Source organism: Pinus tabuliformis, chromosome 1_2 (genome assembly GCF_031772625.1).
Source record: "Pinus tabuliformis cultivar Carrire ecotype Pingquan chromosome 1_2, CPIR1, whole genome shotgun sequence".
Taxonomy (NCBI): Eukaryota; Viridiplantae; Streptophyta; class Pinopsida; order Pinales; family Pinaceae; genus Pinus; species Pinus tabuliformis.
The window spans coordinates 27,608,423-27,631,804 of record NC_142298.1 but is presented as its reverse complement, the minus strand read 5'-3'; the positions used below and the strand labels follow the sequence as shown (position 1 = coordinate 27,631,804).

General features: G+C 38.0%; 1 protein-coding gene, 3 long non-coding RNA genes and 1 pseudogene across 5 annotated transcripts; all 5 read right to left on the bottom strand.

Moving 5' to 3' along the window:
- Positions 1–3,957: 3,957 nt before the first annotated feature.
- Positions 3,958–8,791, bottom strand: LOC149204201 (DNA topoisomerase 2-like; annotated as a pseudogene).
- Positions 8,792–9,036: 245 nt separating this feature from the next.
- LOC149204200 (uncharacterized) lies at positions 9,037–9,733 on the bottom strand. 2 transcript variants are annotated; one of them, XR_016251752.1, is made up of 3 exons: positions 9,657–9,733; positions 9,416–9,539; positions 9,037–9,214 (listed from the first exon to the last, which is right to left on the bottom strand). It is a non-coding gene; the product is annotated as an uncharacterized LOC149204200 (long non-coding RNA). The 2 variants fall into 2 exon arrangements; XR_016251751.1 differs by lacking the exon at positions 9,657–9,733 and having other exon boundaries at positions 9,416–9,634.
- Positions 9,734–10,846: 1,113 nt separating this feature from the next.
- Positions 10,847–11,888, bottom strand: LOC149204199 (uncharacterized). The gene is made up of 3 exons (XR_016251753.1): positions 11,710–11,888; positions 11,218–11,614; positions 10,847–10,972 (listed from the first exon to the last, which is right to left on the bottom strand). It is a non-coding gene; the product is annotated as an uncharacterized LOC149204199 (long non-coding RNA).
- Positions 11,889–11,958: 70 nt separating this feature from the next.
- On the bottom strand, positions 11,959–12,460 carry LOC149204198 (DNA topoisomerase 2-like). Its single transcript, XM_089397071.1, has 2 exons — positions 12,339–12,460; positions 11,959–12,153 (listed from the first exon to the last, which is right to left on the bottom strand). Exons 1-2 carry the CDS (start codon positions 12,393–12,395, stop codon positions 11,959–11,961), a joined length of 252 nt encoding a protein of 83 aa, XP_089253197.1. The 5' UTR covers positions 12,396–12,460.
- A 180-nt stretch (positions 12,461–12,640) lies between these two features.
- On the bottom strand, positions 12,641–13,647 carry LOC149204197 (uncharacterized). The gene is made up of 3 exons (XR_016251750.1): positions 13,512–13,647; positions 13,020–13,416; positions 12,641–12,818 (listed from the first exon to the last, which is right to left on the bottom strand). It is a non-coding gene; the product is annotated as an uncharacterized LOC149204197 (long non-coding RNA).
- Positions 13,648–23,382: the final 9,735 nt, after the last annotated feature.

Genomic DNA, 23,382 nt, shown 5'->3' with positions numbered 1-23,382 from the left:
AACAACCAACCAACAAAAAAAAAATGTACTCAGCAGACTAAGGAAACAAACTGGTCAAATAATAATCCTCAAAAGGGCCAATATACTAGGACTCTCCATTCAACTAGGTATTACCACCTATATTTTATCTTGATTTAAGTATATTTCCAGTAACAATTCACCAAACTGTAGTCAGCCTATGTGATGAAACAATATCACCAAAAGTTCAAACTATGCATGTTACCAATAAAACTGTTGGCTAAACCTATAAACAATCTTAATCATCCACTTCTACCAGCCTTCTTAGTATTAGGCTTTTAACAACATGTGTGTGATTAAGTTGTTTCTCATCTTTTATCAGCTACCACGTTTGACAAAAAAGAATTACAAATTTCCTACCTCCACTGTCTAACAGATCTGCTAATTTTTGAATCATTCAAAACTTGAACAGGGCCAATATATTGAAATGACACCATGAGAGCCTCAGAGCTTATGCCTCCATTTATAAGCTATCTTAACTAAGCCATTTCTTTTGGTAATCCAAATAACAAAAAAACCATTCCATTTCTTGCCTTTTAAAACAGATATTTTCATCCAACAACTTCTTGGGCATTTTATGGCCAATTTTCGAAGTACTGCATTTGCATTTTTGCTCACCTTGCTTGGGCTATATTTAGTAATCATCACAGTTAATGTAAGTTTTAACTCTATGTCCTAGTCATCTTACCTACCTATACCTACATATGATTAATGCATTCACACTGTTTTGACACACATGAAGGGAATTGAAGTGTTGATAGGTGTTGTAGTTCCTGACATCAGACGGATTGGATTAGTAGCATCTATTGTTTTGCTTTCCTTCATGATCACAAAAGGCTTTTACATTCAGGTATATGTTTATGTTTACTTTGGAACAAGTTCTTTCAGTCTGGGCTTATAATATTTGTGTTGTTTCAAACTTACCAACAAACAATGTCATGGTCTTGTAATCAACAACAACATACATGTTTCCAGAGGAAAAGCGTCAAAAAATTCCATACAAATTGCATGAGTGCAACTGTCAGGTTCTTAGGTTCTTGGTTGAAATAGGATCGTTAAATTACGTTTGTATATGCTGATGGCGAGGATTTCTGAAAAATCACATTGAGAAAAGAGAAACGTAAATGTGGGTTGAAGTAGGATAACTTCATAAGAATCTGTCTAACTTAACTTCAAACAATTGATTCTACCAATATAATATGACCTAGGATGTTGGGACTGTTGAGCTCTTATTGTTGATACATTTCACAACCTTGTCAGAATGTCTTATCTGGCGGAGCAAAGAGCAAGCGCAATATGCATGGCGCAATATACCATTATATTGTTATTACCATTATATTTTTTCTCGGAGGTCTGGAAATGGAGAAATAAAATCATCTTCAACAACCACCAGATTTCTGAACTGCGGGTTTTGGAAAACATCAAACTGGCCCGGCCCACACTACTGGTTCATATCTGCATACCGGGCCGAAGGTTTCTTCTTGCAAATCCACCCCTACAGTGGTTTTCCCAGCTGCCTATTTTGATGGAGCATCGCAAAGACATATTTGCAGATGTGGTTTCTGGATTGCCTTCTAGCTGGATCAGGGATTCTGGATACATTGGGGTGTTGGCCATGGCACGAACACTTAAGCTGAAGTAATGTCACTCTAAGGTTTACTTTGGTTCACAAAATTTTTGAACATCCCAATATTACACATATATGAGGACTTGGACGGGCACATAACTATCAAACCACTCTTCAAGGTTGGCTCTTCCAAGTACAACAACTTTGGACTTATTATCTGGGTTCATCTATTGCATACATAGGAAGAGAGCATAACCATTTTACACTCTTCAAGGTTGGCTCTTCCAAGTACAACAACTCTGGACTTATTATCCGGGTTCATCTATTGAACACATAGAAAGAGAGCATAACCATTTTAGAGGCAGACTCTCGAAAAAAGGACTTCATGCTGAAGCGAACGTACGACACATTGAGATTAAGATGGAAGGACAAATTCTAGACGTCGGGGTGATGACTTTCTCTGAATAGAACTATTTCTTTGCAGGAATTCTCATATGTACAAGATGAACTTTGTCGGGATACAACATGTTGGACATCCTATCAACCCATTTTGTGTTTTTGATTTGTACATATTACTTTTCCTATGCTTGGTTTGCTGATTCACTTGTCATCATTATGCCTGCACAATACTGGTTATGATAGTCTATACTTCTGGATTTGCCAGAATAGTTTTGACTGGTACAGAAAGATGATATTTGATGTATTTTATTACATCTATATGTTGATCTCATATCACGTGTTTGTAAAATTTCTTTTTGATGAATATATCACTTTTTCCATACTGAAAAATAAAATTAGAGACAACCTTGTATGAAGCAACTTGGTCTTATGTAATTTGTTCAGCTTAATTTGACGGTGCACGTGCTTTTTGTAAATTAACAGCTTGTCTATGGCAAATGTGAAGTACATTGAAATCGTCAAAGAAGCAAAGCCATTACTGTATTCATCAAATAATATGTTTAGACCAAAAATATCAAATAATATGTTTAGACCAAAAATGAGAACGGATCAATGGAGAAGTATGAACTTAAGCCAAGATTTTCTGAAAAAATCATATAGAAATTTTAGGGTCGATAAGTTTCGAATCTCTATCGAGGTTCATTATAGGACATGGTGGAGATTTATTATATGATGGTGATAAACCTTGATAAAGGTTCGAAACGCGTCACCCTAAAATTTTCCATGTGATTTCAAATTTTGACAAATCAGAAATGAGAAATATGAACTTATTTGTTCAGTAAAATTACATTACACATAAATCTTGTCGCATTAAGCAAGATATTTTAATTATCTATAGAGACAGGGACTAACTGCCTCGCAGCTATCCACCTTGTTCATTTTGGTTAAGATTACAAATCTGTGAAGGTTGTATTCGGCGAGCAGTGAACACTGTGGCCACTGGACCACGATTGTGATTATTAAATGTTGTTATATTTACTACTCACTTTCTTCACTGAAGCTTTCTCCCAAGTTTTCTTCACTAAAACCTTCTCCCAGTCGTTGGCGTAGCTGCTCGAATACTCCCACACTACATTGTAGTTTGGGACATCCAGACACATCAAGCTTCACCAACAATCTCAAATGCTCAACTTTGGGCAGCACCTGTAAATTGGAACACGGACGCAGCTGAAGAATTTGGAAGCCCTTTAGATCCCCAACTGAGTCTGGGAGCATTTGCAGAGCATGGCACCCTTCCAGGTCAAGACTTTGGAAAAACGTCAACTTCCCAACCGAGTCTGGCAGCGTCCGTAGAGCGCGGCACTCGCCCAGGACAAGACTTCGAAGGCCCGCCAGATTCCCAACTGAGTCTGGGAGAATTTGCAGAGAACGACACCTACTAAACATGGCCATTGAATTTCAGCCCTTGACCATTACACACAAACCATCCACATTTTTTCAAATATCAATGAAAACCATGGCACGGTAGAAAATCCAGAAATTCAAATTGCAGATCTGTTTTATATATTAATATGAATATGAAAATCTTGGAGCCCTAAATCAAACCCAGATACATGAACCATACACTGAAAGTGGCAAATATATTAAAAACATGCAAGGGCATCATATATATTCCCATGATTGAAAATTAAAAATTTCTCAAATAGAAGTATTGTAAAAGCCACCAAGCTAAACTTTACCTTCTGAGCATCTTTGAAAAGTTTCCTGATAAACAAAATCAAAAGTGTATCAATTTCAAATCTCTCACATGTTTCTGCAGTTTCTTCTCAGAACCCTCACCTAATCATAGAGTACAAATTCCAGCAGCTGTGTGGGAATCCAATTGCTCAAGACATGCATAGAATGAACAATGTCCAAAGTATTTTCAAAGAATAGCGGCGTCTGTGTTATAGTGATATACATGACGAAAGTTCCTATTCCTCCCTCATTCTCACGGCGAAAGTTCCTATTCCTCCTCCGATGTCCAACCCAATTCGAATTGTATTCTTCTTCAGATTCAATACCTCGTCGACAGAGTAATCCATGGAGCCACCGCCATTTACCCACATGGTTTTCTCCCGGCCTTGAAGATCGAAGCAGTCTTTGCAGTCATCGAAGCCCTTCTGGTATTTTCTCTGAATGAGGCAGGAGTAATTCTTGCAAGAATATACAGGCCAGACGACACTGTAAAATCAGGGGGGCTTTTCACATGCTCTCAGGAAGTTGCAACTTCTTCCTTAAGCTCAGCCGTGAGCCCACAGATGTCAAGTGAAAGGTGAAACGTTTTTTCAAGGTTTTTAATATTTTAAAACATTTTTTATTTATTAAATCAGACAGCTAATCAGACGGTTGATTTTTGTTCAATCATCTAACAAAAAATCTAACGGCTACGATTAGGATAGAAAGGCATTTGGGGGAGCTTTTGTCCCTGGGTTGGCCTTTTGGGTCCTCTCTTTCTAGGTACAGGGGCAGTAGTTGTAGAATTAGACTTGTTAGGGTTTGTTTTCGAGGGTTTGGAGGCCTTAGCAACAGCACGCTTCTTTGACCCCTTCCTAGGAATGGCTTCCTCATAATCAGTGTCGTCATCTTCATCAATTCCAAAATCAGAATCACCATCACTGGCAATAGTGGCCTTCTTTGTTCTCCCATTGGCAGCCTTCCTTTTTGCACCAGCCTTCCTTGGTTGTTTCTCTCCCTCTTCATTTTCTTCTTCTTCTGGAATGGTTTCCATTGTACCATCTTCATCTGACATCTCAACGTAGACAGGGGCAGCCCTTTTTGCCCGTCTAGTGGTCTCTTTCTGGTTTGGTTTAAAATCTCCAGTTGGTGAATTTTGTTTGCTTCCCTGATCCTCAACAGCTGCAAATTGAAAAAAATACAAGTACTCAGATTACAGAATGCAAATTTATATTAGAAGAGACTGAAGTGCCCAAATAACAAAAGTTTTATATTCATGCATTGTATTTTTTATAGGAGACTGTTTGGTTCTCCCACAATTTATGGACATCATTGTAATCAATAGTCCCTTTGACCTACTTTGTGGTCATTAGTTGGACATAGATATAATTATCTCATCTTATCTCATCTCTTGAGTAAATATCAATTGCTGCAGAAAAAATATGATGAGGAACCTGATTGATCTGTTGATAAATCTGTTGATAAGCCATTGTTATAAGATGCCAACCGATCCTGCAGGCTGGTATCTAATTCATCGTCCTCATCGCTTTCCACTTCCTGAAAAGATCCAATTCACATCATCCATGTTAAACAACAACATAAATTGGATCCTACGGAAATAAATAGAAAGCAACTTAAACAAACCATTTGTTTTTTCGCAGCCCCTTTCTTGCCGCCTCCACGCTTGGGTTTCGCAATTTCTGCAGATAGATGCCAGGCATACGTCAAAGCTTTTACAACCACAGGGATGACATTTATAACAGTGAATTTCAATCGCAGTTGATTAAAAACAGCATTACCATTCTGTGCATTAGTTGTAGTAAGAGAGGCAGTCGATGCCTGATTGTTGGTGGTTGATTGAGAATCAGTTTTTTCAGCAGTTACAGTTTTTTTGGTATTTTTTTCTCTGGTTTTTGCCTACTTGTCTGAAGATTCTGGCAGAATCATTTCCCATGTTGCTCAATTCATATTCATCATCCTTGGGCTCCTGTAGTTCTTGAGCCTACAAAAATTACAGACAAGTGAGAAACCAAATATACCAAAAGCCATAAGAGTGGATGAAGCAACTCATTTATCAGACAGGATGAATCACACAAATCTCGATCTACCAAAGGTGTCAAAAGATGAGGAACATACATCCAACTCCTTTGTAAAGGCATCCAAGTCTTTCCAGCATAGAGATTTGGGTGTTGCCTTTTTAAGCTCCTCAACGTCATCCTCAAGCTTGTCTCGTTCAGCACATAATTGCTGCACCTTTTCTAAAGTCAATGTTCCTATTGCCAAGGATAGAAGATACTCGTAATCTCCAGCACGAACACCCTTTACTGTCTCAATGTTGTCTTCAGGAGACTCTTCAGCATCTTCTATTGCCCCAGCAATAGCCGCCTCAACAGGTTTTCCCTTCTTGGGGAATGGGGTGAAGCCTTCGTTCTTCAATTCAAGCAGCAACTCTGCACGTTTCTTGTTGCTCACTATGATTTATCCATTTACAACCCCCAGTATGAATCTAACTTTATTGTCCAATTTCAGCAAATCAAGCTGAAGGTTGTCCAATTGGACTTTCTGGATTCACAATTTCAATTCAATGTTAAAAGCGTTCATTCCAAAATTTTGTTGTTCATTATATGAAACAAAAACACAATTTGTTGGGCTTTCAAAATTTCAATCCATGGCATCTTTTGATGAGGCATTGCCAAAACAAGTTCTTGGAGACAAAGTAAGACAAAGAGGGCAGGCACAGAAATGGCAGAAAACAAATGTGTTGGTAATGCTAAGCCAGAAAGAAGGCTCTGGCTAAAGAGGATAGCACAGAAAAACCCTACCTTTCTCTTTTCATAGAATTCCAGTCGGATATGATAGAAGTCCTCCAGAACTGCAAGTTTATGAGGTAATCCCATTTAGAACCGTTCTTCAACTCATGCATTTAAATACAAGATTGAAGCCTACCAGACAACCAAATAATGATGAATTTAAGGAATGTACCATGCTCAGGGGTCTCATATTTATGAATGATTCCCTTTGAGTCAAAAAGATGCATGTTACTTGTATTGACTGTAGTAGTCAGTGTGAATTTCTTTAAAAGACCCTCTTGAAGTGCAATCTTCATATTCTCTTCAGAAAGTGACACCTCAAAATGGACCCTGGTATCAATATTGTATTCCTTGTAGTCCTGGAAGACAAATATTTTCATTAAAAATCATTTCACGATATTTAAAAATTCTTACGTGTAACCTATTTGTATGAATGACAGCAACCCACCCTTATGAATGGATCTTTAATCTTATCATTCCCAGTCATCAACGCTTCCAAAAATTCCTTGTAATCCTGAGTCCACTTGCGAATGGGCAACTCTGTAATTCTCAGTGTGGTCTCATTAATTTCTTCTATGATGCCACTAATCGTGTAACTCACACAATTATCCTTTACAGCTGTTTGTTCAATTGTACCCTGAACACACCCAAGATTAAGAGTGAAAACAACGGTCGAATCAAATTTGTAAAATATTCTGCAAATCTCTATATTGAATAATGGACAGAATATTACCTTAAAACCCTTGTACCAAGGTGTCATTGGCTGCAAGGGTTCATCATTAAGCATGCGCTTTATATTTGCGGAAATATCCCTTGGGTTGTAGTTAGGTACAAAGGAACTCCAACCAGTTCCAATTCCTTCACTTCCATTCACAAGGACCATCAGAATAATTGGCACATATCTAAGCCACATACAGAAAACCAATGAAAACCCATGCTTGCAATAAAACATATATATAACACAAATTCCTGGTGTACAAGACTCCCCAGGGTTATACGCAATTTCTGAATCCCACAATTCGCCATCCTTCTGTACCTGCCTATCAACTTATACACAATTCTGAATACAACAATTTATCACTCTTCTACACCGAACTACTTACCACGTTGGCTCAATTTTCTGGCCATCTTCATTCAAGTAATCCAAGAGTACATCATCGTCTTTTGGGAACAAGAAGCGTGTTATTGGTGACAGGCATGTGAAAACATATCGAGCGCTTGCATGGTCTTTTCCACCGTCATAAACGACCCACATAGGCAGGAGATTTCATTTAGATGTAAGAATAAATAGCAGTGGTAAAGATCATTAAGATTCAAAAGCAACTACCTCCCTGAATTTCTCACCTGGGCTCTGGTACCAAATTGTCCAAGCGGGGCAAGAAGGTTAATGTTGTTACTTCCAACAAAATCTTGTGCCATTCCAATAATTGTGCTAGCAAGACTCTGCTCACCGTGATGGTAAGCAGAATGCTCTGAGACATAACCAGAGAATTGAGCCACCTGTTTAAGGAAACAACATTATTATTGTAAATTCCAAGAGTCCGATAAGCACTGTCGATAAGGGAGTAAATAATTTCATGGTAAGATGAGACAACCTTTGCTTGCGTAACAAAATTTCTCTTGAAAGAACAAAACAATATTTTTCTTTGCCCTGGTTTCAAACCATCAACCATGGATGGGATGGATCTTTGCAAATCAGCCATGGAAAATAGGATCAGTTCCTTGTTTACAAAGTCGTTGTACTTGATAAGCTTGTCAGTCTGGTCCAAATATGTCCCCGGCTGCCATTAGATTCATTAATGTTAGAATTGTGAGCAAATTAGTAGTCTTCCATTCAACAACATTTACTCATTATGGAAACTAATTTCATTACCTCAAAAATGTCTTAGCCAGTTCTTTCTGGCCTCTATTTTCTTCTTGCTGAAGGCTAATTCAATTGCATCTCCATCGTCATCGTTAATCCACATGAAGTCTTTTTTATGTTTTTGCAAATTTTTAAAATATTCTTTCCCCTCTTTAGAAGTACTTGTACCGAGACCCTGCATAATTTCAAGAATGAATGGCAAAACAAAAAATAGCTGACCCTAGTAAAAATAGAGCTCGGACTACAAATTATACAAAGAAAACAAATTCCAGGGCTTTCGGCCCATTTACAGATAAATCAAAATCCACACTACATTTTCGGAACTATTCAAAGAAAAAACATGAGACCTTGAAGCTTTACCTTTCTGTGCTTATCGTTGAGCTCCTTCGTGATGGAGGCCTTGTCGTTTGACACCATTTTCAGTGCAGAATGTGGAAGAATATATTATTTACACAATAAACCGGAGTAACAGAGGAAGAAATATCGGTATGTGGAATGGCGATTGGCACTCCACGCTCTTCATTACCCGGACCGCATCGCCTCAGTGACATTTTTGATCGACGGTTCTGGTGTTTGTAATCGTCTAACATCTCATCGTACGACGTCAGAGTTGAATCAAATTTGTAAAATATTCTGCAAATCTCTATATTGAATAATGGACACAATATTACCTTAAAACCCTTGTACCAAGGTGTCATTGGCTGCAAGGGTTCATCATTAAGCATGCGCTTTATATTTGCGGCAATATCCCTTGGGTTGTAGTTAGGTACAAAGGAACTCCAACCAGTTCCAATTCCTTCACTTCCATTCACAAGGACCATCAGAATAATTGGCACATATCTAAGCCACATACAGAAAACCAATGAAAACCCATGCTTGCAATAAAACATATATATAACACAAATTCCTGGTGTACAAGACTCCCCAGGGTTATACGCAATTTCTGAATCCCACAATTCGCCATCCTTCTGTACCTGCCTATCAACTTATACACAATTCTGAATACAACAATTTATCACTCTTCTATACCGAACTACTTACCACGTTGGCTCAATTTTCTGGCCATCTTCATTCAAGTAATCCAAGAGTACATCATCGTCTTTTGGGAACAAGAAGCGTGTTATTGGTGACAGGCATGTGAAAACATATCGAGCGCTTGCATGGTCTTTTCCACCGTCATAAACGACCCACATAGGCAGGAGGTTTCATTTAGATGTAAGAATAAATAGCAGTGGTAAAGATCATTAAGATTCAAAAGCAACTACCTCCTTGAATTTCTCACCTGGGCTCTGGTACCAAATTGTCCAAGCGGGGCAAGAAGGTTAATGTTGTTACTTCCAACAAAATCTTGTGCCATTCCCATAATTGTGCTGGCAAGACTCTGCTCACCATGATGGTAAGCAGAATGCTCTGAGACATAACCAGAGAATTGAGCCACCTGTTTAAGGAAACAACATTATTATTGTAAATTCCAAGAGTCCGATAAGCACTGTCGATAAGGGAGTAAATAATTTCATGGTAAGATGAGACAACCTTTGCTTGTGTGACAAAATTTCTCTTGAAAGAACAAAACAAAATTTTTCTTTGCCCTGGTTTCAATCCATCGACCATGGATGGGATGGATCTTTGCAAGTCAGCCATGGAAAATAGGATCAGTTCCTTGTTTACAAAGTCACTGTACTTGATAAGCATCTCAGTCTGGTCCAAATATGTCCCCGGCTGCCATTAGATTCATTAATGTTAGAATTGTGAGCAAATTAGCAGTCTTCCATTCAACAACATTTACTCATTATGGAAACTAATTTCATTACCTCAAAAATGTCTTAGCCAGTTCTTTCTGGCCTCTATTTTCTTCTTGCTGAAGGCTAATTCAATTGCATCTCCATCGTCATCGTTAATCCACATGAAGTCTTTTTTATGTTTTTGCAAATTTTTAAAATATTCTTTCCCCTCTTTAGAAGTACTTGTACTGAGACCCTGCATAATTTCAAGAATGAATGGCAAAACAAAAAATAGCTGACCCTAGTAAAAATAGAGCTCGAACTACAAATTATACAAAGAAAACAAATTCCAGGGCTTTCGGCCCATTTACAGATAAATCAAAATCCACACTACATTTTCGGAACTATTCAAAGAAAAAACATGAGACCTTGAAGCTTTACCTTTCTGTGCTTATCGTTGAGCTCCTTTGTGACGGAGGCCTTGTCGTTTGACACCATTTTCAGCGCAGAATGTGGAAGAATATATTATTTACACAATAAACCGGAGTAACAGAGGAAGAAATATCGGTATGTGGAATGGCGATTGGCACTCCACGCTCTTCATTACCCGGACCGCATCGCCTCAGTGACATTTTTGATCGACGGTTCTGGTGTTTGTAATCGTCTAACATCTCATCGTACGACGTCAGAGTTGAATCAAATTTGTAAAATATTCTGCAAATCTCTATATTGAATAATGGACACAATATTACCTTAAAACCCTTGTACCAAGGTGTCATTGGCTGCAAGGGTTCATCATTAAGCATGCGCTTTATATTTGCGGCAATATCCCTTGGGTTGTAGTTAGGTACAAAGGAACTCCAACCAGTTCCAATTCCTTCACTTCCATTCACAAGGACCATCAAAATAATTGGCACATATCTAAGCCACATACAGAAAACCAATGAAAACCCATGCTTGCAATAAAACATATATATAACACAAATTCCTGGTGTACAAGACTCCCCAGGGTTATACGCAATTTCTGAATCCCACAATTCGCCATCCTTCTGTACCTGCCTATCAACTTATACACAATTCTGAATACAACAATTTATCACTCTTCTATACCGAACTACTTACCACGTTGGCTCAATTTTCTGGCCATCTTCATTCAAGTAATCCAAGAGTACATCATCGTCTTTTGGGAACAAGAAGCGTGTTATTGGTGACAGGCATGTGAAAACATATCGAGCGCTTGCATGGTCTTTTCCACCGTCATAAACGACCCACATAGGCAGGAGGTTTCATTTAGATGTAAGAATAAATAGCAGTGGTAAAGATCATTAAGATTCAAAAGCAACTACCTCCCTGAATTTCTCACCTGGGCTCTGGTACCAAACTGTCCAAGCGGGGCAAGAAGGTTAATGTTGTTACTTCCAACAAAATCTTGTGCCATTCCAATAATTGTGCTAGCAAGACTCTGCTCACCGTGATGGTAAGCAGAATGCTCTGAGACATAACCCGAGAATTGAGCCACCTGTTTAAGGAAAAAACATTATTATTGTAAATTCCAAGAGTCCAATAAGCACTGCCGATAAGGGAGTAAATAATTTCATGGTAAGATGAGACAACCTTTGCTTGCGTAACAAAATTTCTCTTGAAAGAACAAAACAATATTTTTCTTTGCCCTGGTTTCAAACCATCAACCATGGATGGGATGGATCTTTGCAAATCAGCCATGGAAAATAGGATCAGTTCCTTGTTTACAAAGTCGTTGTACTTGATAAGCTTGTCAGTCTGGTCCAAATATGTCCCCGACTGCCATTAGATTCATTAATGTTAGAATTGTGAGCAAATTAGCAGTCTTCCATTCAACAACATTTACTCATTATGGAAACTAATTTCATTACCTCGAAAATGTCTTAGCCAGTTCTTTCTGGCCTCTATTTTCTTCTTGCTGAAGGCTAATTCAATTGCATCTCCATCGTCATCGTTAATCCACATGAAGTCTTTTTTATGTTTTTGCAAATTTTTAAAATATTCTTTCCCCTCTTTAGAAGTACTTGTACCGAGACCCTGCATAATTTCAAGAATGAATGGCAAAACAAAAAATAGCTGACCCTAGTAAAAATATAGCTCGGACTACAAATTATACAAAGAAAACAAATTCCAGGGCTTTCGGCCCATTTACAGATAAATCAAAATCCACACTACATTTTCGGAACTATTCAAAGAAAAAACATGAGACCTTGAAGCTTTACCTTTCTGTGCTTATCGTTGAGCTCCTTCGTGACGGAGGCCTTGTCGTTTGACACCATTTTCAGCGCAGAATGTGGAAGAATATATTATTTACACAATAAACCGGAGTAACAGAGGAAGAAATATCGGTATGTGGAATGGCGATTGGCACTCCACGCTCTTCATTACCCGGACTGCATCGCCTCAGTGACATTTTTGATCGACGGTTCTGGTGTTTGTAATCGTCTAACATCTCATCGTACGGCGTCAGAGTTGAATCAAATTTGTAAAATATTCTGCAAATCTCTATATTGAATAATGGACACAATATTACCTTAAAACCCTTGTACCAAGGTGTCATTGGCTGCAAGGGTTCATCATTAAGCATGCGCTTTATATTTGCGGCAATATCCCTTGGGTTGTAGTTAGGTACAAAGGAACTCCAACCAGTTCCAATTCCTTCACTTCCATTCACAAGGACCATCAGAATAATTGGCACATATCTAAGCCACATACAGAAAACCAATGAAAACCCATGCTTGCAATAAAACATATATATAACACAAATTCCTGGTGTACAAGACTCCCCAGGGTTATACGCAATTTCTGAATCCCACAATTCGCCATCCTTCTGTACCTGCCTATCAACTTATACACAATTCTGAATACAACAATTTATCACTCTTCTATACCGAACTACTTACCACGTTGGCTCAATTTTCTGGCCATCTTCATTCAAGTAATCCAAGAGTACATCATCGTCTTTTGGGAACAAGAAGCGTGTTATTTGTGACAGGCATGTGAAAACATATCGAGCGCTTGCATGGTCTTTTCCACCGTCATAAACGACCCACATAGGCAGGAGGTTTCATTTAGATGTAAGAATAAATAGCAGTGGTAAAGATCATTAAGATTCAAAAGCAACTACCTCCCTGAATTTCTCACCTGGGCTCTGGTACCAAATTGTCCAAGCGGGGCAAGAAGGTTAATGTTGTTACTTCCAACAAAATCTTGTGCCATTCCAATAATTGTGCTAGCAAGACTCTGCTCACCGTGATGGTAAGCAGAATTCTCTGAGACATAACCCGAGAATTGAGCCACCTGTTTAAGGAAAAAACATTATTATTGTAAATTCCAAGAGTCCAATAAGCACTGCCGATAAGGGAGTAAATAATTTCATGGTAAGATGAGACAACCTTTGCTTGCGTAACAAAATTTCTCTTGAAAGAACAAAACAATATTTTTCTTTGCCCTGGTTTCAAACCATCAACCATGGATGGGATGGATCTTTGCAAATCAGCCATGGAAAATAGGATCAGTTCCTTGTTTACAAAGTTGTTGTACTTGATAAGCTTGTCAGTCTGGTCCAAATATGTCCCCGACTGCCATTAGATTCATTAATGTTAGAATTGTGAGAAAATTAGCAGTCTTCCATTCAACAACATTTACTCATTATGGAAACTAATTTCATTACCTCGAAAATGTCTTAGCCAGTTCTTTCTGGCCTCTATTTTCTTCTTGCTGAAGGCTAATTCAATTGCATCTCCATCGTCATCGTTAATCCACATGAAGTCTTTTTTATGTTTTTGCAAATTTTTAAAATATTCTTTCCCCTCTTTAGAATTACTTGTACCGAGACCCTGCATAATTTCAAGAATGAATGGCAAAACAAAAAATAGCTGACCCTAGTAAAAATATAGCTCGGACTACAAATCTACAAAGAAAAAAAATTCTAGGGCTTTCGGCGCATTTACAGATAAATCAAAATCCACACTACATTTTCGGAACTATTCAAAGAAAAAACATGAGACCTTGAAGCTTTACCTTTCTGTGCTTATTGTTGAGCTCCTTCGTGACGGAGGCCTTGTCGTTTGACACCATTTTCAGCACAGAATGTGGAAGAATATATTATTTACACAATAAACCGGAGTAACAGTGGAAGAAATATCGGTATGTGGAATGGCGATTGGCACTCCGCGCTCTTCATTACCCGGACCGCATCGCCTTAGTGACATTTTTGATCGACGGTTCTGGTGTTTGTAATCGTCTAACATCTCATCATACGGCGTCAGAGGAGGACACATAGGCAAAATGGGGGATGGATCTCAGAGGGAAACGCCTTACGGCGTAATAAATAAATATACAAAATACAAAATAATAATATTATAAAATTAAATAGATAGATTTATAATAATATATAGAAGGATAGAAAGTTAAAAAAATATAATATATAGATTAGATCACATGAATTGATAATTAAGATTAATTTTTTTTAGTAAATTTATATGAACTCAAATAAATTAGCGCAGCCAAAAAAAATGATGTGTGTTAGCGTTAATTTTAATAAATGGCAAAAATAAAAGATATATTTTCGACGAGGGAAATCAATAATACATCAAATTTCAATTTCTGGCAAAAATAAAACATATATTTCCAGCGAGGGAAATCAATAATGCATCAAATTTTAATTTCGACTTCAATTTGATAAAGTAAAATAAATTTTAATAGTTATAATTATAGAATTCGAAAGGATTTATTATAAAAAAAAATATAAGGTGAAGGTAGGATTACTTTATTGTAAGATAAAAGTGTTATAGACCCTTATAAACACATACAAAATAACACATTGTAATACACTTATTCATTTATTAGAATTAATCTAGTTGAGATTGTTAATATTGTATTTAAAGTTAAACATTAAAGTAAAGGAAGTGTGTTGTGATAGATTGTTATGATTGTACTTGTTTTGTTGTTCATCACCTCTCTTTCATTCACACTTATACTTTCAAACTATTAGCAGACTCGATTTATGCATATTCTTCAAGATGAATGCAACTGCAGTCTATACATTGTAAAACTCACATTGTAAAACTCTTGCTGTAAAACAATTATCTTCAAACACAAGTTTCTTCAAACAAAAGTTTTTCAGTGTTGATGAAATTTAAAATGTGTTGGTGCATTTGAATCTTGTTGGATTGTGTACGTGGTTTTGAGTAGGAAATGTATAATAACGTTTAATTTATCTAAAACACATAACACATTGCATTAATAAGGGGCCACATAGGTTTTAATAAATTTAAAAAGTAACTAATGTCAAGATGAGGGGATCATGAGTTTGAATCCCTCGCTTTATGTTTAAAAAAACAACTGTGAAACCCCTTTTGTGCATTTATTCTATGAACAATATTATTCACGCATTCAAATTGTTTTACTCCACCTACAGAGTCAAGCCAAAAATGGCATCTCGACTATGTTCTTGATGAATGTAACCCCAATCTATGATTTGTTTATATATTCATCTTGCGACACAAACATCTTCTGCGGCTAGGGTTTTCCCTCTCAGTCGTTATCTTCAAAACCCCTAAGGTGTAGCCTCGCATTGGTTTTGTGACACTGAATACAACACTAGCAGGTGGTACGCTTGCCAAAGACATCAACAGTCCATGGTGCAGCAGATTTTAGTACTTGAATCTAGCCTTTGCGGAACTGTAGACTTAATAAAGGAGAAGTTTTCCGTTGGTCCAAGTATTACGATTTCTGATTATGTTTATTCACAAGATGAAAAAAAACAATACAAAAAGGAGGAATAAGTGGTAGTGTCGGTCTGCGGTGCCATATTTGTGAAGAATAACAAGGATTCGGGTCTGCGATGTCATCGATTTGGGTCTATGGTTCAATCATCTCTGTGGTTCGAAATTTGGTTTTATAAAAATCTTGTGTTAGGTTTGCGAATTGGGTCTGTGGTACGATTTTTCCAAATACTTTTCCAATCTTTGCAGTCTTAGCCATTCATCTTTCTAGATCCAATCCGATCTACGGGCTATGGTTCGATCCAATCTGGGGCACGTGCGGTCTGCGGTTCGGTTTGTTGATATCAAGTGCACACATTCCTTATATTTTTCTAATACATTTTTACTTATATATTTTCAAGTATGAATAATTCACCACAACTACCAAATATTACCAAAGGTAGACCTAGCACAGTTACTCTATGCCTTTATGAGTATATAGAGTCTTTAGAGAAACATAGAGAAGAAAGAGAAGTCAAGCTACAAACAGAGTTAGAAGCCATGTTGGAAAATAAATTCACATCTCTTGAATACAAGATCCAAAAACAAATAGAAAATAGAATAGAACTATTGGAGAATAAAATGGTGGCAATGGAGACAAGGTTGGAGGTTATAGAAAAACAAAACCAAGATACGAACCAAACATCTCAGCAAGGAGATGTTGATACTTTAGAGAGTCTTAAAATGAAGGACATGATTAAAGACCTAGAAAAAAAAGTTAATAGCCACCTCACCCTAAAAATTGTGACATGTAAATTAGATATCAAGCCAATTAAAGATGAAATGAAAAAATTGATATAATTAGACGATGAGCATAACAAAAGGGCCTTGAAGCTTATAATCTTCAATTTGCAAGAGGAGGTAGACGAGGATACTTTAGCCATAGCCCAGACATAATTACATAATAGATTACAAATTGAAACAACGTGTTTCACAGAAGCAACAAGGTTGGGGAAATTAACTGAGAATAAAGGAAGGTTGATCCGAATAAAGGTGAGCTCTACTGACCATAAGTATGACATACTTACTAAAACCTCAAGTCTAAAAGGAACAGGAATATTTATAAATGAAGATCTCATTCTCGAAGATCAAGCAGAATTAAGAAAGGAGGTTCAAAAGGTAAAAGAAGCTAGGAAGGAAGGAAAATGGGCAATAATCAGAAATAGAAAAGCTGTTATTCTAGATAGAAACCAAAAAGATAGTAATAAATCACAATTTAACATGCTCTGGATTCTTTCTTGGAACTACTAGGGCTTTCCATGGAACAAAGGCCCCAAGCTAAGTTGGATCTTGAATGATGTTGATATTATATTACTTGTTGAAACTTGGGAGCACGAAGAATCTAAGGTCCCTAACATAGATGGATTTTCACTATGGTCTACCTGGAACAAGCTATCCTCCCGTAGAGGCGTTGGGGGTATAGCTTGTTACATTAAGATGAAAATCTCCCCCCCATGCTAGGATTTATAAAAACGACCCTTACAACCAATATAGTTGGATAGAGATTACTAACATTAATGATAAAAAGACCTACATAGCAATTTTTTATTCCCCCCCATCAATTCTAACTTCTATAAGAAAAAGAATCTAGATAAAAATAGTCCTTACAATGGTTTAGAGAATGATATTTATAGCCTAAGGAATGAAGGTAATATCCCTTTAATGGGTGACTTTAATGCTCGAACTTCAAGCAAACAAGTTATTCTTCTAACCAATCATTCCAACCCTAATCCTCTTTGGTTAGACGAAGACCTTACTCTAGCTAGTTGGTACAAAAGCAGCTCTAAAGACCTCGGGGAGAATTTATTTCGGTTGGAGCTAGTCAAGCTCTGTAGTGCTCAGGATCTCATAATTTGCAATGGTCTAAAGAAGTGGCCCAATTCCAGTCATATGACCGGCATCCATGGGCTTGGTAGCAGCGTGGTAGACTATGTTATTTCCGATCTCCCTTTATATAATGAAGTAATAAATTTTGACATCTTAAACAACCACGAGCCTGACTCTGATCATAGGCCTTTACTTATAGCTCTCAATTTTGTCATGCATAGAGATCCCATAGAAGATAATCCTTATAGCCACAAGAACTTAATATTTGATAGAAATAAAAATGATCTCTTTCTAAATGAATTAAAAACTAATTTGCTTCCTTTATCTAGTATAGACAACATAGAAGACCTCTATCATAATTTTACTACAACCCTCTCATATTCTATTAACAAGTTCTCAATTGAAGATTCAAGTAATAAGAGAAATAGAAAAACCAACCCATGGTATGACAAAGATTGTAAAAGTGCGAGGAGAGAAATTAAGGAAGTTTTTGATGAACCTCTTAAAATTGGCAAGATAAAAATATACAAAGCCCTAACTAAAAGGAAAAAAAGGCAGTATATTCATAAAAGACAAGAGAATCTCTTACACCTCTCTAAGGTGTAAGAGATTCTGGAGGCAGATTCTAACTAGGATAACTTTGAAACCCTGCTCACAACGAAAGAAGTTTTCTCATTAGAAGACATTGATTTTGGGGTTAAACACCTGGCAAATGGGAAAGCTAAGGACATTGAAGGTTACCAGGCGGAAATCTTAAAAATTGGAGGTCTTGTTCTCATCCCCACATCCACAAGCTTTTCAATCGAGCGATCAAGCAAGGGTTCCCTAAACCATGGACTCATAGCCTCATTATCCCTATTTTTGAAAGTGGGGATACAAATAACCCCTCTAATTATCGAACAATTATGATCAGCCCTCTCTTAGCCAAGTTATATGGTATTATTTTAGAAAAGAAGTTGAGCATATGGCTTGAAAGTGAAGGTAAGTGGGCTAAAGTCCAAGCGGGTTTTAGAAGGCATCACTCAACAACGGACCACCTCGTTACGCTTAGGATCATTGTTGAGGAATGTCGTAATGATATATCCAATCTCTTTTGTTGCTTTGTGGACTTTAGAAAGGCTTTCAATATGGTTCCTAGAAACAACCTATGGAAAAGATTAGAAGAGCTAAAGGTTCCTTTCGAGTTGAGAGTTGCCACTATAAGGTTATACGAGAATGCAATTACCAAGTTAAAGAGCAATGAGGGGTGGTCGAAAGATATTAAATGTAATATCGGAGTTAAACAAGGTTGCCCCCTCTCCCCTACCCTATTTGGCATTTACATCAACAAGCTAGAAGGTTGTTTAGAGGAAGCAGGCTGTACTGGCACGATCTTAGCTGGATAGTCATCATCCTTCTTCTATATGTTGATGACATTTTTCGTCTCGCAAGGTGCCCATATGATCTTGAAGCAACTTAGACTTCTGAAGGATTTTAGCTCTACCATGGGTATGACTGTTAACACTCACAAAATAAAAGTTATGATTATCAAACCCAAGAAGGACACTTACGCTAATTTTATGTATGGAAATAGTAACTTGGAGGAAGTATCTTCTTACAAGTACCTAGGAATTGATATTCATCACAAGCTCAACTAGAACTATAGCATTGAGAAAAGGATTAATGGGGGGTGGAAAGCTTATTTTGGTCTTGAAAATAATTGTAAAATGACAAACCTCGTAATGTGGGATAGAAAGAAGTTCCTCTTTGAAACTTTAGTCACTCCTATTATCTTATATGGATGTGAGATTTGGCATTGCAACATCTCTAGAGAATCCTGGAGAAAGAGTGAGCAAATCCAGAAGCATCTTATAACGTATAACCTCAAAATTAAAAGTAATACACCCTATCCTATTCTCCTTATAGAAGTGGTTCTTTCCCCTATCGAGAGCCTAGCTATGACTAGGCTTCTGTTGTGCAAGCACAAACTCAATAACATAGGAGACCATAGATTTCCTAAGCTAGCTTTAAATTCCAGCCAAAACCAACAAAGGCTCAAACTGTAGAAATTCCCACTGTAGGTCAACAGATTATGCAATAGACTAAAGCAAAATACAAGATCTACTTCTACAAAAAACTCTGTGGAAGTTTAATCGAATTGAGCAAGATCAATGAGAACACATATAACTGAGAATGAGAAGCAATCACACATAACGCAGAAATATAATCTAGGGAAAGCCTCACCCTAAAACCCCAAGCTTTGTATTATCATATAAGTGGAAAATAGTCACAAAATTACACAAATCCTTAGCTTGGAAGCCAACCAGCTCTCAGTATAATCCCTCTACTGCTCATAGACAATTAAAGGCCTCTCACAAACCTTCTCCTCTGCCCTCCAAGCCTCATATTTCCTTGTGTAATTTTTCTTGGGGTTCAGTGCTTCTAAACATGTGAATTCCACCTCACACTACTCACTTGGCCCAGTAGTAACTACGCAATCCTGAAGGAGATAAATCCTTTTGCATAGATGAGTTTCCTTTATAGGAAAAATCCATCCAACTGGTAGTACGTTGTCCATCCTCTGATCTCAACTAGGTCTCTGTCTAAACTGACATGCATGAGTTATTTATGAGAGAATATTCATTTATCTGAAGTGCAGCAGTTACATGCATGCAAGCATTAACTAACTGAACTCAAAATTAATTCCACAAACTATTTGAATTAATATAACTGGACTTGACTCAGTTAATTGAGCCAACTAATTACAACTCATCCTTATCTCTTTAACTGATGGATAAATTCCTCAATCAATGGAGAAACTGTTGCATGTCCCCACATAGACTTCATGTTTGATTTTCCTTAACTAATTAACTCAAGATGAAATAATTAATTATTTTACAAACAGTTTCTAAGATCAAATTCTAATTTTACTTCAATGTTTTAGTTCAGGGACTAACTAAAATAGGAATCTATCCCGAACTGCTAAAATAGCAATGATATTTTTAGCACTTCCATTTTTCATTCCTTGTTGTTCAGTCTAGCAATGGTACTTGAACTGCTATTTATAGCAGTGTTATTTTTAGCACTTCTGTTTTTAGCATTTCTTGTTGCCATTTTCAACACTCCCTCTCAACAAGAAAGGCATTCAACTCGAACCTGATCCTGAACCTTTGGAATGTTCTACATGCAACACTTCTTCCAAGTGTGGACGCTCCAGCAACTCTAGAAACAAAAAAACTCCCAACTGACCTCTCTGTTGGGCTAGAAACATACTCTGATGCTGAAGCTCCATCTACTGCTGACAAGTGCTCCCTATCTGACCTTTGAGTTGTTGTAACATCTCCATGGATCTCGCACCATTGCACACCTCTCTATGCCATCCTACACTGGTGCAACACTCCTGTGCCTCTCGCATTGCTGCAGCCTGCTAGCTCTACATAGTCTTGGGACTCCTGCACTATAGCTCTCTCTGCTACTCCATCTGCATCTATCTCTACCCACTCATCCAATCCTGCTACTCCTCGTCAAGGCTCCAGTAGCAAAGTCGAATCAAAGAGGTTGGGTACCTCAAGGATTCTGCCCCTATTCCAGCCTTCTTGAGACGATCACTCCACATCGCCCCACCTTCTACCTAGAGGTATGGATGCATGTGATCCCTCTACCCACTTGGCTCGAAATTTCCCTCTACTGGAGGTCTTTGCATGAGTGGATGCCTCCACTCGGTCTCCTCTCGGCTTCCCCAGTTGTGGCTGCTCCACAACCTCCTAAATTTGCTTCACAAATTGTGTCTCCTCCAAAATCGTTTGAGACTTCTCTTGTGGCTGCATGTTGAAAGGTAATGTACTCTCCCTCTAAACCACCAAGTCTTCATCAGTTGCCTTGCTCCTCAAGGCTTTGCATGCATATTGAACCTCAAGAGCATACAGGTTCTTGACTCATGAACCGATTTGCTTCACCTGTCTTTTGGTGATGTGTCGAAGGAAAACCTTTCCCTTACTAAAGACTACATCATAGCCACTGTCTTCTAGCATCGTGATCAACACCAAGTTTTTCGTCAGTCCTGGTACATATTTGACATCGGTCAAGGTAATCCGAGCTCCATGCCCCCTCTAAAAAACAATTGTGCCTACACCTGAGATACTATACTTTTCATCATTACCATCGCGATCTGCATCTGTATTGAATAAAATCTTGTCACTGGTCATGTGGAAAGAAGCTCCACTGTCAAGAAACCAACCACTTCCCACCATGGATGAAACCATACAATGAAAAAAGTGTGAAATCCAAGAACTGTGAGGCCAGTGCCTCACCTTCTGATCCTTCCACGGATCCCTTCTTGGATTTCCTCAGTGGACAATTTGTAGCAAAATGGCCCACCTCATGACAATGAAAGCATCACACTTTCGATTTGTCAAACTTCTTTCCACCATGGGAAGAACTCGATTTTGGATGAGAATCCTTCTCCTTCCCTTTCTTTGCCTTACTTTCTAAGGCATAATTTTCTTCATCCTCCTTGGATGAAGAAGATCCATCTCTGGTGCTTCTTCTTATCTCCTCCTGCATCAGATCTGACCAAAGTCATTCCCAATCTGGCAATTTTTCTCTTCCATTAACCGAGTCTTGGTAGCTACGCCAGCTCTTAGGAAGACCAAGGAGTGGAAGACTCACCATGTCATCATCAGCGGTCATGATCCCTACACTTCCAAGCTCATCCCTGCAGGTGGTGAGCTTGTTCAGATATGTAGAGATCGTGTCGCCCTTTTCACACTTGATCTTCCGAAGCTTGTCTTTCAGCGCCAGCTTCCTCTAATCGTTGCTATTCTAATATAGATCTTTCAATGTTTTCCACATCAAAAATGGTGTCTCCTTCCCATGTAGGATCGAGACAAAGTGGTCTCGAACTCCCTCTAGGAGGATTCTCCTTGCTCTAGCCACACATTTCTTCCATTCCATCAGTTGAGTAGCATCAGTCGGCTTGGGGACTTCTTGATCAATGAATTCCTTTATACTGTTATGCTCTAATACTATCTCCATGTGATCCTTCTAGGCTATATAATTCGAGCTGCCATCAAGGGCATACTCGAGTCTTAAACCGTTGAACGCCATTGGTGAAATTGAGATGTGATAAGAACTCAATTTCTATATTCAGGAACCAAAACCTTCGAACCCCTCCTTCTTGTATACAGTTCTTCTCCTTGATCACCTTTGCTTTGATACCATGTAGAACTTTTTCTACAAAACCTCGCTCTGATATCATGTAGAAATTCCCACTGTAGATCAACAGATTATGCAATGGACTAAAGCAAAATACAAGATCTACTTCTACAACAAACTTTGTGGAAGCTTAATCGAATTGAGCAAGATCTGAGAACACATATAACTAAGAATGAGAACCAATCACACATAACACAGAAATATAATCTGAGGAAAGCCTCAGCCTAAAACGCCAATCTCTATATTATCATACAAGTGGAAAATAGTCACAGAATTACACAAAGACTTAGCTTGGAAGCCAGCCAACTCTCAGTATAATCCCTCTGCTACTCATAGATAGTCAAAGGCCTCTCACATACCTTCTCCTCTGCCCTCCAAGCCTCCTATTTCCTTCCGCAATTTTTCTTGGGGTCCAGTGCTTCCACACATGTGAATTCCCACCTCACACTGCTCACTTGGCCGAGTAGTAACTGCGCAA